Source organism: Macrobrachium rosenbergii, chromosome 12 (genome assembly GCF_040412425.1).
Source record: "Macrobrachium rosenbergii isolate ZJJX-2024 chromosome 12, ASM4041242v1, whole genome shotgun sequence".
In the NCBI taxonomy this organism is placed as follows: domain Eukaryota; kingdom Metazoa; phylum Arthropoda; class Malacostraca; order Decapoda; family Palaemonidae; genus Macrobrachium; species Macrobrachium rosenbergii.
The window spans coordinates 96,376,052-96,392,542 of NC_089752.1; the positions used below are offsets into that span (position 1 = coordinate 96,376,052).

At 43.6% G+C, this 16,491-nt stretch overlaps 1 protein-coding gene across 3 annotated transcripts in view; it reads right to left on the reverse strand.

The window, feature by feature from the left end:
• Positions 1-1,368: 1,368 nt before the first annotated feature.
• The window catches only part of LOC136843764 (probable methyltransferase-like protein 25), a 143,299-nt gene continuing 128,176 nt past the window's right edge, over positions 1,369-16,491 (reverse strand). For all 3 annotated transcript variants that reach the window (XM_067112441.1, XM_067112440.1, XM_067112442.1), the window contains one exon: positions 1,369-2,053. In XM_067112441.1, coding sequence (XP_066968542.1) covers positions 1,560-2,053 — 494 coding nt within the window. In that variant the 3' untranslated portion in view covers positions 1,369-1,559. The remainder of the gene's footprint in view (positions 2,054-16,491) is intronic.

The following is a 16,491-nucleotide window of genomic DNA, read 5'->3' on the forward strand; positions in this document are numbered from 1 at the left end:
TCGTCACTTTACAATGTAATGTGCCTTTCTTACAATCCTGCAGAGCTTGCAGATTAGTTGAATTGGGTTGTACAACACATTGATATGGCTACAGTATTTTCTACTGACAGAGGGAGTTCAGAGCTGGAGTATTCTTTTTTGAGCAAGTTTTTTAAAGAGAGCTGACACACCTGAGGTTTTGTATAAAAAAAAAATATTTTTCACAAGCTTCTGCAGCCCATGCCACAAAGTTAATAGAGTATGCATCTATTTTCTGGCTGATTATTAAAGAATATTCACAGGATCGGCTTACCGGGAGTTGAATTCAGTAAGGTTTCTTGCAGAAGCTCAAATCTTCCTCTAAGCAATGACTGAAAGAGTCATTTGGTCATTTAAGTGCCACTTCTCAAGTTAGCTGTCCTATACATAATGGTTGAATTAAAGTACAAAATCTACAAATGCCAAGATAACCAAGAAAATACCCTAAATTTCTCAATATAGCAGACTGTGTTTCCTCTCCACACCATTCTTAAGGATGAACAGTGCTGAAAGACATGCCAACTACAATACTTTTAAACTCACTGGAATTGCTAGTCACTGTTATGTGCATTGCTGCCATCAGAGCTGATTGCTTATTGTTTTAATTTCCTGAGCCATAGGAAGTTCATCATATCCAACAGGTCATGCAGGCATAATGACTGTCACTTATAAAAGACACATATACTACAGAAGTACTGCACAAGATGAAATCCTCTTTGGAACTGGGTAACAGGATGCCCAAAATCCCTCTTTGAACTAGTGAAAGGTTTACTGGAAGTCCCTTAATAGTCTTAAAGATAAAGATGAACAATTTGCCATCATACATGTATTTGAGGAAATATGAGGAAATTGTGTACTTCAATGGACACACAAATCATGCTTGAATACTTTAGGAACATATATGAAAGTAATCTTCAGCAATATTCTTGAGTTCTTGGAGTGAAGATGAAATCTCTTCTCTAGAGGAGATTGACCCAAAGCCATGTACCCTTTCAATTTATAACCAGTGTCCATGATACTGATGGAAATGCAAAGTACCTTCATTGATGGGTAAGGCACCATAGTACAGTAGTAGAAGAAAATTGTAAACAAAGAAATCTGAAAACTAAAAGATGCTCTTTTTCTAAGAGAGGGCTTACTACCAGATGTTAATTACTAGGTGACTGGGAGATGAACTGGTCCACCTTAAATGAAGAACCTGTAAACTTAATTTGCCAATTAACTACAATATGGAGACAAATTATCCAAATAATTATGCTTAGGTCTTTGGTAATTGGCAGGAGGAAATTATAATGCTCTTGAGAAAATACTTTCTTCCTAGAAGTAGGTGAACAAGAAAATACTCACAAGTGATATAAAAAAATATTTTACATATGTATTTTAATCATTAATATGAAGCCACAAGTCTCGTTTAATATTAGTCACTATACCTTGGGAATATGTTATTTCCAAGGTATAGTGACTTTGATCAACAATATTTTGTAAATATAAAAAAATCATGCATGGATCTGACAAAAATTCATAACTAATCTAAGTAACAATCATCTAACAGCAATTAATGCAACATTTCTAGGTGAGAGAGCAACATCAAAGACTTCTTCAAGCCAAACTTTCTCAAACTTTGCTTCTTTTAAGTAAGTTACTCTGTCTAACAATACTAATGCTTCTAATACTGGTTGCAAGGCTAGTTGAAGACCTGTCAAGGGTTCAGTTAAATAAAACATCCCCTTATATTCAGTAAAACACGCTTCCAGACCATCCCTAATGAACTCTCTTGACATTGGGGGGGTCTCTTGCAGTGTTACTGAAACACTGCTGTTACCACTTGATGATAAACAACTGTCTCTTTCTGAAGCCTTTTTAGTTTTTGAAAAGGATTCCTCTGCTATGAAATGCTCAGCTTTTCCATAAGAACTTTGACCCTTAATTGGTATAAACTCATAATTTTCAAGGACAGTTGTTATGTATTCGGTGAAACTAAGAAACTTTGACTTCCGTGCACAACGCCTACGGCACTTCTTCAAAGTAATGCCCTCTGAAAGGTAAAAAACAATAACGTCAGTTTACTCTGCTCTTACCTTCAGATTGCAATAAAAACTTATAAAACCTAATGCCTTCAGAACAACACTGTAAAGGGATTCATAGCTGGTACACTGTAAAGGGATTCATAGTTGGTGTTCACCAGCTATGATTGGGTTGAAAGTATATAACTCAGTTTTCAAAAGCTTTTTATAACTAAACAAAATTCTAAAAACCTATCCTAAGTACTTTTAAACAAACAACCCTTCCTTTTAAACAATATTTTTCCTGTAGATAGGGAGGAATAATATTAAAACTATTTTTTTTTTGTTTCACAGGTACAAATAATATACAGTACTTCAGTGCTTATTCTGACAGTTAAAGAGCAGAAACATTGTTTGCTTGAAGAAGTGCCCTTCAGTATATTGTATAGTGAAGTGGAATTCACAATGAAATTATGCAATGCAAGAAAAATAATGGATTTACATGTATGTATATGAATCAAAATTTTTCCTGTGTTCTGTTACATAAAAACAAATACATCACTTGAAATATACCGCATCAGTACTTGGAAGACAGTCCTTGAGCTTCAAGAAAAAGAAGCCAACCATACTAGCTAAAATTATCTTAATCAGTCCCACTGTTTATTCCTATTACAGTATATTAATGTGCTCATAATTTTAGGCTCTGTTAAACATGCCATGCTTGGTGTAACAAGCTAATCCTTTTTGCTTATGTTCCAGTGCTGCCTTTCCAAAACTGTGTTTTTCAGCCATATCCACAAAACCAACTCCATGATTTCAAACACAGCCACTTGGCACCCGGCCTAACAGAACACACTCCAGACAATGATACTCTTATGTGGACTAGGAAGGGCCATACCTAAGAAGAAGTATCCAATATCAGATTTTCTGGCCAATCTTAGAAGAGTCCTATTTTTTTTATAGTGGTAGTATCTCAGGAGGTAGTTGGCACATTAGCCAGCTTACTACTTTAAAGGCTTTTATAAGCATCCACATCAGTGATACTACCAGTCAATCTAACAGTAAATGTAATAAAAGAGTTCCAGCACTGGTTAGCGTTAACATGATATGCAGTGATTAAGATCAATCTTGCCTTTATTTGATTCCACCATGGCGGCTTAAGTTTTATGCTTTAAGACTGCTCTTAACAAAATTATGCTGCTGAAACAGTCTGCCTACCTTTAAGATATACCCATCACTCTTGGGTATGGTGAAGTTGTTTTTACTTTATTACCACCTTCCACTACAACAAGTATTAAGAGGAAAGAAATTCTAATCAGCATTATTCCAAGATTCATCTAATATGGGTCATCTAAAAGCTCTACGCATGCATTTCGGACTCTCTGAGTTCCTTTGACCTTAATAACGTCACTGAGGCCTCCATCTCCTTGGACTTCTGTCTATACGTAACTAGGAACTCTCAAAACACTGCCCAGCAACTTAAGCTTTGACACGTGAGGTGTCATGATTATTACAGGTATAGTGTACCCTTTTCCAAATAACTACTTTTTACATGCCATATGTTAGGAAGTACATTCATGATCCTTGACATACTTTCATTCCATTGGTATTGGGCAGACACCTGATGACTTGGTGAACGTTTTCTTTGGTAAACAGGAGTCTGGAGTGGCATTTACACTTCCTAGCCACCTCCATTTTCCCTAAGAAATATTGCTTACAGTTTGGAACTCTTGGTAAGAATGGGGCATAACCCTCAGTTCATCAATGTTCTGGCCCCTAGCTGCAACCTCTTTCATTCCTTTTACTATACCTTTCCACCCTCTCCTAACAATTGTTTCAAAGTGTAATTGTGAGGTTTTCCTCCTGTTACACCTTTCAAACCTTACTGTTAATTTTGCTTTCAATGCTGAATGACCCCATGGGTCCCAGTGCTTGGCTTTTGGCTTAATCCTAAAATTGCAGTACACTCCCTGAACACCTGAATTAGCTCTGGTCACTGACCAGCCCAAACTATATGCCCATAATTTTACCCACAAAGTGGGTAATTAACTGTCAGCATTACTAACGCTACAGGAAAAATCTTGTCAAATGAGTTACCCGAGGTACCGTTGACAACGCTGCTACCGAGATCCTCAATTGTTGTCAGTTCGCCATGCTGTGTGGATGTATCCTGCATCAGGTGAACTTTTTGGTCTTTAGCCCAACCCCCTTATAAATATTTTGGATATTAGATAACTTGGACCATTTCATTGTCCTTTTCTCCTGGATTTGTTCTTTTTTGACTGGTTTTGGATTTTCTCTCCCACTTTTGACTTTGGCTTTGTTTTTGGACTTTGAGATGGATAAATCAGACAGGAAGATCCCCCTGTCGGTTAGCGCCACTGCTTCCACTTCTGCTACAACCTTAACGACTGAGCTTTCTACTGCTGGGGATGCTACTGCTCATCGATCATGCACGGCCTGCAAGCGTAGGATGAGCACCCTCAAACACGACAGACATTCTTTGTGTATATCATGTAGAAAGATTCAATGTAATGTCAGCCTAAGATGGTAAGTAGATCAGATGGAAGATTATGTAAAGCACAGAAAATCTTTAGCTTCTAAGAGTAGGTCAGAACCAGCTGTAGAGGTAGAGGCTCTTGATAAGGGAGCTTTAGAATCTGAATTATGCAAGAAGTTAGAAGACAAGTTATCAGCTAGTATGTCTAGTCTATTTTCTAGCTTTATGATTAAATTAACAGAAACTAAAGATAGTGATAGTAGTACTAGTGTTGTAGATTCTGATCGTTCTTTTTCAGCCCCCGCCTCTGTTCCAGAACCAGCCCTAATAGGTGCCGGGGGTCATGGTGAACCGCAAACCTCGAAGGTAGGATCTGCCCCCTTGCAAATCCTGTAGTTTCTCAGACATCCGATCTAGATGCTTCTCAGGTGGTTGCGGAGGCATCAGCAACTCCTTATTTCATCCTTTACGGGGTTCTAACCGTAATGTATCCTCTGCGATTCTCATGGATGCTATGGCAGTCGGCGGTTTGCCTGCGCCAGCCTTCAGTGCATCAGTACCGATAGTTTCCTCAGCCTATCCGTTCTCTAGGATGGCTGGTAATTTGCCTTCTTCGGCTACCTTGAGTTCAGTAGTTCGTAGCTTGCCCTTTGAAACTCCTTTGAGTTCTGGACCAGTTGGTATGTTCTCCACCTGTCCAACGTAGGATGTAGGCGCTCCGGTGGTTACTCCGGCTGTGGCTTCTTCTTTCTTCTCCCCTTCTTCTTCTTCTTTCTCAACTTTTCCTGCAGATTTCTCTGTTCCTCCGTCTAAGGCATTCAATGTAGGTTCTGGGTTGATTCTGGGTCATCAAGGAGTTCTTCCCCCCTTCTTCCTTAACCAGCGTGACTTCAGTTCCAGATTCCCGTTCTCATGCGGCTTTGATTTGTCCAGGTTTGTGTGGATCGGGTGTTGCGACCTCTTCGCTCTCAGGGGTGGGTGTTTGTTGTCCAGGTGTGGCTGGCCCAGGTGTTGTGTCATCGTCGCTGGGTGGTGCGGGGTTTGCGCAACCAACTATGGTTGGCTCGAGTATGTTTGCGACAGATATGTCAGGTGTCCGTCTCGCGCATCCAGGTGTAACAAGTTCCAGGTTTTCAAGTTTGGCGTTTGCTAGTGGTCAGCCTGTCTCTCTTCCTGTTCCGGTTTGGTCGGACCAGTCTGACAAAGAATGTTCCTTTGAAGAAGAGGATCCAATACCAGATACAGTAAACCCCCAGTATTCGTGTTCTCACGATTTGCAGACTCACGCATTCGCGGGTTTCTCTGTGGAACATATCTACCCATTATTCGCGGAAAATTCGCCCATTCACAGTATTTTTCACAGAAATATTGACTAATTACTGTATTTTCATATAATTTTCATGAATAAATGCACTTTTTGTGATAAAACTATCAAAATACTCAGGTATAAGCATTTTTACAGGGTTTTTCTTGTGTTTAAACTATCAAAATGGGCAGTTCTAAGTGTTTATAGAGGTGTTTTAAGTATTCGCGGATTTTATCTATTCGTGAATATGGGGTGTTCACTGTATTAGTTTTCCTCCAGCTAATGACAATGAGTATAAGCAGGTGGTGGACTTTATCCATTCTCTTTATCTGCAGTCTAAAGCTGTTGAGGAGCCTACACAACCAAATCAAGCAATGTTCGAATCACTGTTTGTAACGAAACGGTAGTCTCTCATCAAAGAATCTGGACAGGTTTGGCCGAGTTGAACAGGCGTTGAGGGAGGCAGACTTTAGGTTAGCTGCTATTATCGGGTCGGGTAAGCAGGATTCAACCTTGCTTCCTATTCGGAAGGGGTTTTACAAGGTAGCGGGTAATCCTTCTGCGAGTGTTAGGGTTCCTCTCAACGAATTTGTTGAGGCTCTTCTCTCTCGGGTTCCTTCGTCAAATCGTCTGGTTTCAGTTACATCTAGGGAGGTTTGTATCTTGGACACCTTTCGCAACCAGTCGGAGGCCTTGTCCCACTCTATGTGGATGTTGTCCGGGTTAATGGGGTTCCTTAAACAGGATGGATACACTCCTTCCGATCCTGTGTTGTTTGATAACCTCATCACTTCAGTTTCTATGGGGTTGGCTTACCAGGCAAACATTTCTGTGGGCTGTACGACCTTCTTTAGGAAGAGGAGGAGGGATTTCTTTTTAAATCATCTGCATCCTCATTATCCAGAGATTCATAAGAGGGTTCTGTTGAGGGCTCCTTTTGCGCTCAGCAACAGTTTTTTTTTTTTTTTTTGGGAGGAGGATGTCTTTTCCATGGTAAATTTTGTGTCTTCGACATCGGCAGTAAGAGTCACAACAGGCTATGATTTGGGTAGCAGCTCAAGAGTTCCAGATCTCCTAAAGGGTCCAGAATGTCATCTCTGGTCAAGTGTTCTCATTCCAAGTCCCCCGTAAGATCACCGAAGAAGGTCCGTTTTGCCTCCAAGAGTTCAGCTTCTGCCTTGGGATCAAAACCTTCGTCCATCAAGAAGGGTTTTCGGAAGTAGGAGATGTTCCCTTCACCTGCGCCTGTAGGAGGTTGCCTTGCTCCTGTCTGGAACATCTGGAAGGAGTGGGGCACAGAGAGTTGGGTAATGGAGGTGTTAAGGGAAGGATACAGAGTCCCATTTCATTCTTGTCTTCCCCTATCCGGCTCCCCGGTTTATCTTCCCAGTTATTCCCCATCCTCTATCAAGGGGATAGCTTTGGCGGCAGAGATCCAAGCCCTTTTAGGAGAAGGGAGCATTAGAGCCCGCTCCCTTTCAGGTTTTTACAGCCAGATCTTCGTGGCCCAAAAAGCGAGAGAACCTTGGAGACCCATTATAGATCTCTTGGCGAAGTTTAACAAGGAAACTTCGCAGTCGGTGCTGCGGTCAGTTTGGAGAGATGATTGGATGATTTCAGTGGACCCCAAGGATGCCTATCTCCAGGTTCTGATTCATCAGGAATCTTGGAAGTTCCTTCGTTTCTCGGGTCCAATTGGAACATTCCAGTTCAAAGTCCTCTGCTTCGGTCTGACCACAGCACCTCGGGTCTTCACGAGGGTAATGTCTCTGATTTTGGACATAATGCATTGTCAGGGTTTTCGGATGAGGAGATATCTTGACGATTGGTTGGTTCAGGCTTCATCTGTGGACAGGGTGTTGCAGGCAAGGGATTTCCTACTGAACCTGTGTCAAACTTTAGGAATTCGAGTCAATTTAGACAAGAGCTCACTAATGCAAGCGCAAGTAAAGACTTATTTAGGGATGATTCAGACTCGTCTTTTGAGGGCTTTCCCGACAGAAGAGTGGATTCTGGCATTTCTAAGCCAACTGGAGGTATTCCTGTCGAACAGAGCTCAACCAGTGAGCCTGTGGAAAAGCTTGCTTGGTCGAATGTCCTCCCTCTCGCTTCTTGTTCCAGGGTCTCGTCTCCGGATGCATTCTCGGCAGGTGTGTCTCAGGAATTGCTGGGACTTTCGGGAAGAGAACGTGTTCATAGTCTGGGACGATTCTTGTCTGAAGGATCTTCGGTGGTGGTCAGAAGAACATCATCTGACCATTGGCGTAAGATTGGACTCAGATCGGGGTTGAAGTGCAACCCTGGAGGAATCTCAGGCCCAAGGCCTTTGGAGGGATCTGGATCGAGAGGAGTCCAAAAATTTCAGAGAGCAGTAGAGAAGGCTCTAAGCTGCTTCTCAGAACAAGTAAGCAACAAGATAGTATCGCTATTTCATGACAACATTACGGCAGTGTCATATCTCGAGAAATGGGGGGGAACAAAATTGCAAGCATTAAACGACATAGCACAAATTCTTCATTGGTGTGAGAACCGCAGAGTTTCTCTCATCCCTCAATTTGTGTTGGGGAAACTTAATGTTTTAGCAGACGCTTTGAGTCGTTCGCAGGAAGTTCTTGGGGTTGAATGGACTCTAGTTCAAGAGGAAGTTCAACTTCTGTTAAAGAGATGGCCAGCAACAGTGGACCTCTTCGCCACCAGGTTAAATTTCTGTCTTCCGGTCTATTTCTCCCCAGTAGCGGACCCCCATGCCCTGCGGGACAGATACAATGCTACACTCCTGGGACAACATGCAAGTGTATGCATTCCCTCCTTTCGGGTTGATCCAGGAAGTTCTGATCAAACTCAGAAACAGCGTCAACACGCAGATGACTTTGACATGCCCCTTCTGGCCCCAAAGACCTTGGTTTCCAGACCTTCTGGACAGGTTGACGGAAGTCCCAATATTCCTTCTAGAGAGGAAAGATCTTCTCAGACAGCTGCATTTCCATTACTTCCATCGGAACCTCCGCGTGCTGAAGCTAGCTGCGTGGAGACTGTCCCGTGAGCAGCCTGTCATTCAGGACTCTCTAAGGCAGTGGCTCGCCAACTGTCTTTCTGTCTGAGAAGTTCGACTAGGAAACTTTACCAGGCCAGGTGGGCAATGTACCACAGTTGGTGCAGGAGAGAGGGGCATAGTATTTCATGTCCGTCAGTGGTGAAAGTAGCAGACTTACTCTTGTTTTTGAGAAAGAAAAAGAATTCATCTTATTCTACGATTGCTGGTTATAGGTCAATGCTCAGTAGCACGTTCCGGTTTCATCTACCTGAGCTTTCGCCCAGCAGAATTTTACATGATCTATTAAGATCTTTTAAAATTGAGTGTCCAATTTTTCCGCTTCAGGCCTCCTCGTGGGATTTAGCTTCTGTTTTAAGTTTAAGATCATCATTCGAACCCTTAGAGTCATTGTCCCTATGGCAATTAACCAAGAAGGTATTATTTTTAGTTGCTCTGGCTACAGCAAGAAGAATTAGAGAGATTCAGGCAGTGTCTAGGATGGTATCCTTTTCGGGAAAGGATGTTTTTCTTTCGTGCTTGCCGGAATTTGTTGCTAAATCCGAATCGGAAACTAGTCCTCTTCCCAGAACATTTAAAGTCGCATCATTGGATGATATCATAGGAGGTGACACTTCCGAAATGCTGCTATGTCTGGTTAGGGCTCTTAAAGTTTGTCTCATACCGAGAAACTTTTGCCTCGTCCGAGCACCTTATTTGTTTTCCCTAAGTATCCATCTCGTCCCATTTCCAAAAATGCAATTAGTTTCTTCTTGTGAGAGGTTATTTGTCAAGCATTGGAGGGTTCTTCATCGCCTTCGGAGGCTTCGAGTTGTTCTTCGCGCCCAAGGGCACATAGTATCGGGAATGGCTACTACTTCGGCCTTCCTGAGGAATTTTTCGGTGTCAGCTATCTTGGAAGCATCTACTTGGAAGTTGGTGTCAGTTTTCACGACGTTCTACCTCAGAGATATTCAGTTTTCTTCAGAGAAGGGTTACTTGCTGGGTCCTTTTGTTGCGACCAACTCGATTTTATAATTATAGGGTAATGTCAGGATGTGGGGAGTTTTGGGTAGTTAATGGTAGTCTAATGAACTTGAGAGAGTGTTGGTCGGGGTTCATACTGAGAGTATTAATTTGTTGTTAGGCCTTTGAGGTTAGGCAGATCCGGATGACCAGGTTGGTTTTTCTTCAACCTCTTCTGCACAGTCTTCAGCGTCAGCAAGCGGTCAAGAACTTGAAGATCCTGCACACTCAACTTCTCCTCCATACATGAGAGGCTCTGAATAGCCACATGGGAGGTTCATCATACTCCTCCATACATGAAAGGCTCTGAATAGCCACATGGGAGGCAGCTTGACTCAGACAGTACCTTAGACACGAGACGACGTCGGGGGTACTCTCTCTACAGGCATCTTCACCTACCGAGGTGAATGACCAGGTGAGGACACTTTCATTTACTGTACACATAATAGGCTGATAATGAGTTACCTGCTTTCTCTGTTGACAGGTCGGGCTGAATTAGATTGATCCCACCTCCTTTAAAATTTTGTTATTCAGGCTAATTCAGGTGTTCAGGGAGTGTATTGCAATATGAAGTTTTCATAATAAAACTAATATTGTAATACTTACCTGTTCAGGTAAGTATTACAATATTAGTTTTATTAAGAAAACTTCATTTCTGTTCCAAGCCAGAAAAGCAAATAATCAAGAAAAATTGAATCTATCAAAAGAAAGTAAAAGGGGGCTGGAGACATTACTGATTTGAGCCCACTTAACCACTTCCAGCTCCTGATCTGAAAGGATGCACCTAGGGCTCCCATTCTTCAGATTACCTAAGATTTCATGGTGTTTACTAGTCTAAGGCCGGGTATTCACGATCAGGTTTACCTGTCAATTCTTCTGCAGTTCATTGAATCTGGCATTATAACCTCTGTGTAGACGTAAGTTTATGGGCGGAGTGTCCACTCATCAGAACGGATGAACTGATGGCATTACTCAAAGTTCTTCTGACTGACTGACAGATAAGCAATGATTTTGTGATAGTTCACTGCTGGATTTCCCCTAATTCATTTCATTGTTAGACCCTGCAGCGCTATTTGCAGGCCCGTTGTGAGTCCAAATAGTATAATGAAAAAAAATATACTTCCATGTGATACATGCAATTTGGTATAGGCCTAGGCAAGTGTACTGCCTTTTCATGAAAGGTGTTACTGTACTAGTGAAAGTTGGCTTTATGGTCCATTTTATAAATAAACCAACCCCCAGGTTCTAATTCAAACTCTTTTACACCTTTTTGTTTCTTTCCAATTCTTGAGTGAATTGCCACAGCAGCTAGTCTATAAGCTCCACCTCCTTATCAGCCATCAGTACCACACAGTGTTACCACGACAAAGACAAGGTGAGGACTGAAGACGACGATCTCAAGTTAACAATCTGACGGACAGTTCTACTCTTTTCATGTGGACGCTCATCTGTCGATTGGTCGCGGGTGAACTGACAGGTAAACCTGATCTTGAACGCCTGGCTTAAGGGATGAGCATTTCTTAGTACCTTTTTCTTTCTCATCATCATTGCAAAAGCTATTAAAGCTGGTTTTGCCTCAAGCAAGGTTAGACATGACATTTTTCTCCATCCTCTTGTGTTTATCTGCTGGTCTAAGTCTTTGCCTAAGTCTTTTTTCCACAATTTTCTATCCCTTCCTACTGGTCTTCATACTGCTAACTGTACTTAATCAGTTATTTTTTGTTCATCCTACTCCCTCCTTTGTATCACGTTTGCAGAACATCTGAAAACATCTGCTTTCAAGCTTCTGGATGAGAATTCTCTCAACAACTTCATTTGAAACATGCTGTTATCAGTTTACTTCAACTGTGAATCTCAAAACATTTTGTAGTCACACTGCCACAAAGTCTGTTTTCTTTCTAATTGCCTTTTTCCTAACCTCTTTAGATGATATTCTTCATCATGGTTCTTCAGGCTGATACCTGATGTTTGTCTGAATGGCGTAGTGACTGTCTCCGGTATTTAGTCATGTCAAGCCACCATTGCCATTTAAGCACTCTCATCAGATTTTCATGTAAGAAGGTTCCTAGTTAACTCAGGTCATGGCTCATTTAATACAGGTTATCATCTAACATATCTAATAGCTTCTAAGTACATTAAAAAATTAAGAAGCAAGCCAGATAATCATCTTTGCAGCAAACTACCTTCCTTGTTAGGACACATCTATTGCAGAGAGTCTAAAACAGACTTCAAGTGGTCTTGGGTTTTTTTTTTTTCCTTTGGAGAGTTCTTCACCTAGTGTTTAAAGGCGACACCTAGGTTATCTTCCTTTCACTATTTTTAATACAAGGAATAATGGGAGAGGCAACCCAGAATCCTTCTCTTGTCCAAGTTTGATGAAACAAGATAAAAAAAAGGGGGACTAAAGCCTGAGGAAGTGACAGAAGCTATGTAATCCCATATGGGAGATAAAATACTATATGAGGAATTGCAAAAGATGCAACAGTAAATGAGTTTCAAAATCTTGTGTGAAAGTAAAACCTAATGACCAACACCCTGTCTTAAGGGTAACATTCTTGGAGCTTGAAATTCCTGACCTGCTTTAAAAAAGTAAAGTTTATAAGGAAAATCATTTTGAGCAGGTCTACCAGGAAGGCCTCCTGAAAGGGTATGTAAGGAGGCTTCAGCAGGCTTTTTATGGTTTTTTAATATTTATTGTTGACTGATGCAGACTCATCATAAAAGGAGGTATCACTTTACCTTAAGAAGTTGATGTAAAAGAGGATAAAATCACTATATCAAGTGAAGTGATGATTCAGTGCATAATTCTGAGTTCTTGGCAGGGTTTAATTAAAACAGAACTACCTAATACAGAAGTTGGCAAACTAAAAGAAGCAAGTTCACTGAAGTTAGCAGACAGCAGATGTCATCTAGTGAGTTGCAATTCTGTCCTACCTGAAAGTCCCACTGATGCCTGTACATCAGACTAATTGCTAAACAAAATATTTGGGGGACAAAATATTTGGCATATATATGACAAGTGGGGTTGTAATGACATACAAAACAAAGGAAAAATCTGATGCAGACACCCAACTTAATTATTTATAAGACACAACTTTTCATTATTCTTAAACACTGCATTTCCAAAACTAAACATAATTACTTCTACTGTAAAGGCGTCAAATGCCTCTTCATTTCTGCATTAACCACACCATGTATATTACCTATTATTATTTCATATTTTTTATGTCTCCCTCCATACGCATTATTGTCCAGCCTTTCTGCTGATGTATGTAACTACTTTGTACATTTATTGTAACGCAAATTATTCTCATTTATATGCCATGTAACAATGCAAATTCTTGTCCAAATGCGTGACATGGGAATCTGCAGGTCAGTCACTTCCTTTCCATCCACATTCTTCAATGTATACATGGTTTCCGAGAAATAAATCAGTCATACCCAGACCTGTCTTCTTGAACCTCACAACTGGTGATCCCGGAGTGACAGGTAACCGTGCGGTTTTGGCCCCGCCATTAACGGACTAAATAAGGCTGCATTTACCTTCAGAGAGCCTTTAACGGACTCAAAACGGCAACACAGTCTAGGCCTCTGAAAGCTCCTTTCTTGGAGGAACCCCAATGCCATTAACGGACTAATAATGGCATCCCAGCAAGGGTACGTTTTGGCATTTTGAAAGGTTTGGCCCTCTCCATTCATGACTCACGTCGACCACTCGAATTCTAACACTGTTAGCGGACTAAATATGGCGCGTACTCGTGTTTTGGTGTGTGAAAGTAAAGATGGCAGAGTCTGAATTACAATCACAATCCGAAAACACAGAAATTGTCTGCGTGCCCCTTTCACTCACAAAGCCAGATGCGGTAAAGCTCCCCCCATTTTTGCGCCAGAACACAGCATCTTGGTTTCTGCGCACAGATGCTCACTTCTGCGTGGCACGTATCACAGATGAGAAGACCAAGGCAGACGTTATCATGACGACGCTACCTGAAGAGGTCTTCAACAAGATCACCCCATGGCTTGACTCACAGCCAGACAAGGTCACGTGCACAGCCTTGCGAGACAACCTGATACAAACTTATTCCATGACCGTCCCCGAGAGAGCGCAGCGCGCCCTAGACCTATTGACCCAGCCCCTGGGGGAAACATCACCCAGGGACGCCTGGGATGAACTGCGGGGTCTAGTAACACTGCCAGGCATCGACACAAATGGGCACAGGAACAATATTCTTGCGGCGCCTTCCGCAGGAGGTGAGGGGCCAAATTACTGACGCAGACGACCTTCCCATGGACGAGCTGGATGATGCCGCCCAGAAAATCCACAAAGCCACTAAGGCCTCCAAGCACGCCGTTGCCCTTGCAGCCACTACCCTCACAGCCTGTAGCCTGACGTCGGAGGACGACGACCCAGAGAACACAAACGTGATCTATAGCAGGAGAGCACTGTCAAGGGAGCAGAGGGCGTGGACGAACCCAGCGTGGTGCTATTTCCACAGAAAATTCGGCCGCAGCGCCAGGAACTGCAAAACCCCCTGTTCCTTCACAAAAAATGAGAAGGGCGGCCACAAAATACAATGACTCGCGACCAGCAGGTTTCTTCATCAGAGACGATATATCAAAGCGGTGCCTGCTGGTTGACACAGGCACAATGCAGTCAGTGTTCCTGCCGTCTGAGGAGGACTATGCCCGGACAGCAGACCCCAGGACCTCCCTGGTAGCCGCGAACGGAACTCCATCCACTGCTATGGAACAACAATCTGCACAATCTCCATCTTGGGCCGCAGGTATCACTGGCCTTTTGTCATTGCAGAGGTCAAGTTCCCCCTCCAGGGCGCCAATTTCGTGGGACACCACGGACTCCTGGTCGACATCGGCAGGCAACACCTCCTTGACACTGGAACCTGCCACTCCCGACAACTCTCCACTGGACTGGGGATGCCTGCCGCCTGCTTCACAGCCTCAAACACTTACACCACCCTCCTCCAGGAGTTCCCGGAGGTTTTTAAACCAGAGCTCTGCCAGTTGCTGGGGGCTGGTGCCAAGCACGACATCTGCCACCACATCACTACAACAGGCCCCCAACTCGTGCCAAGCTCTGAACGCCTGCTCCCCCAAAAACTACAAGACGCCAAATGGGCCTTCGCTGAAATGGAACAGGTGGGCGCCTGTACCAAAGTATCGAGCCCATGGGTGTCTCCCCTGCATATGGTAAAGGAGTCGGATGGTTCCTGGAGGCCCTGCAGAGACTACCATCGCCTGAACTTAGTCACCATGCCAGACCACTACCCATTGCCAAACATGCAAGACCTGACAAGCACCCTTCATGGGGCCAAGGTCTTCACGAAGATGGACTTGCTAAAATCATACTTTCAGGTTCCTGTGCATCCTGATGACGGTCTGAAGACAGCCATTGTCACGCTGTTCGGGATGTACACCTTCCCTTACTCCACCTTCGGCCATAGGAACGTGGGGACCACATTCCAGTGCCTGATGGACACCATCCTGGGGGACCTGCCCTTCTGCATCTGTTACAGAGACAACATCCTTATCTTCTCCAGGTCCCCAGAGGAACACCTTCACTACATTCGCACCATCCTGAAGCACCTGCAGGAGAATGGACTAGTTGTCAGGTTCAACAAATGCACATTCAGGGCGGAAAAAATAGACTTCCTCGGAGGTGAGATCCCCCCAGCAGGAGTACGCCCCATGGCCTCCAAGGTGAAAGCAATAAAAAAAGCTCCCGATGCTGCAGACAATCAAGGCCCTTCAAGAGTTCCTCGACATGGTGAACTACTGTCGCCGATTCATCCCAGGCATTGCCCACATCATGTATCCCCTGACCGGAGTCCTGAAGGGCAAGCCAAAAACACTGACGGGGGGCCCTCTGCACCAGCAGGCATTCAAGGAGACAAAGACAGCCCTCGCGAGTGCCACCACCTTAATGCATCATAACCCCACCGCTTCCCTGAGACTCACCACCGACGCCAGCAACATCGTCTGCAGAGCAGTGCTCGAGCAAGTAGTCGACAGCCCCCCGGCCTCTAGCCTCCTTCAGTCGCAAGTTGTCACCGGCAGAGACCCGCTGCAGCGCCTTCGACAGAGAGCTGCTGGCAATCTACCAGGCTGTGCGGCACTTCAAATACCTACTGGACAGCACTCCGTTCACCATCCGCACGGACAAACCACAAGCCCCTGGTGCATGCATTTATGAAGGCAGACGACGCTTGGTCAGTGAAGCAGCAGTGGCACTTGGCTGCCATCTCCAAATTTGTTGCACCATCACTTACGTCCCCAGCAGGAACAATCCAGTAGCTGACGCCCTGTCAAGGGTGGAAATCAATTCCCTGCACCTAGACATAAACTACGAAGACCTGGCTGGGAAGACCCACTCAAGTGGAGGACGTGCCCTGGGCAGTTTGGGCATAGCGCAGCCTAACTGGCACCGCCCCGCGCCTGGTCCTGCCTCGAATTATTCAATTATTCACGGCCTCTTCCATCCATCTCACAACTGTTCGCGATGACAGAAAAGTCTTTTTGGCACTGACATCAGGAAATCCAGTGGGTGAGGAGCTGTATCCCGACAAACCAGCAAAACCACAAACAGACT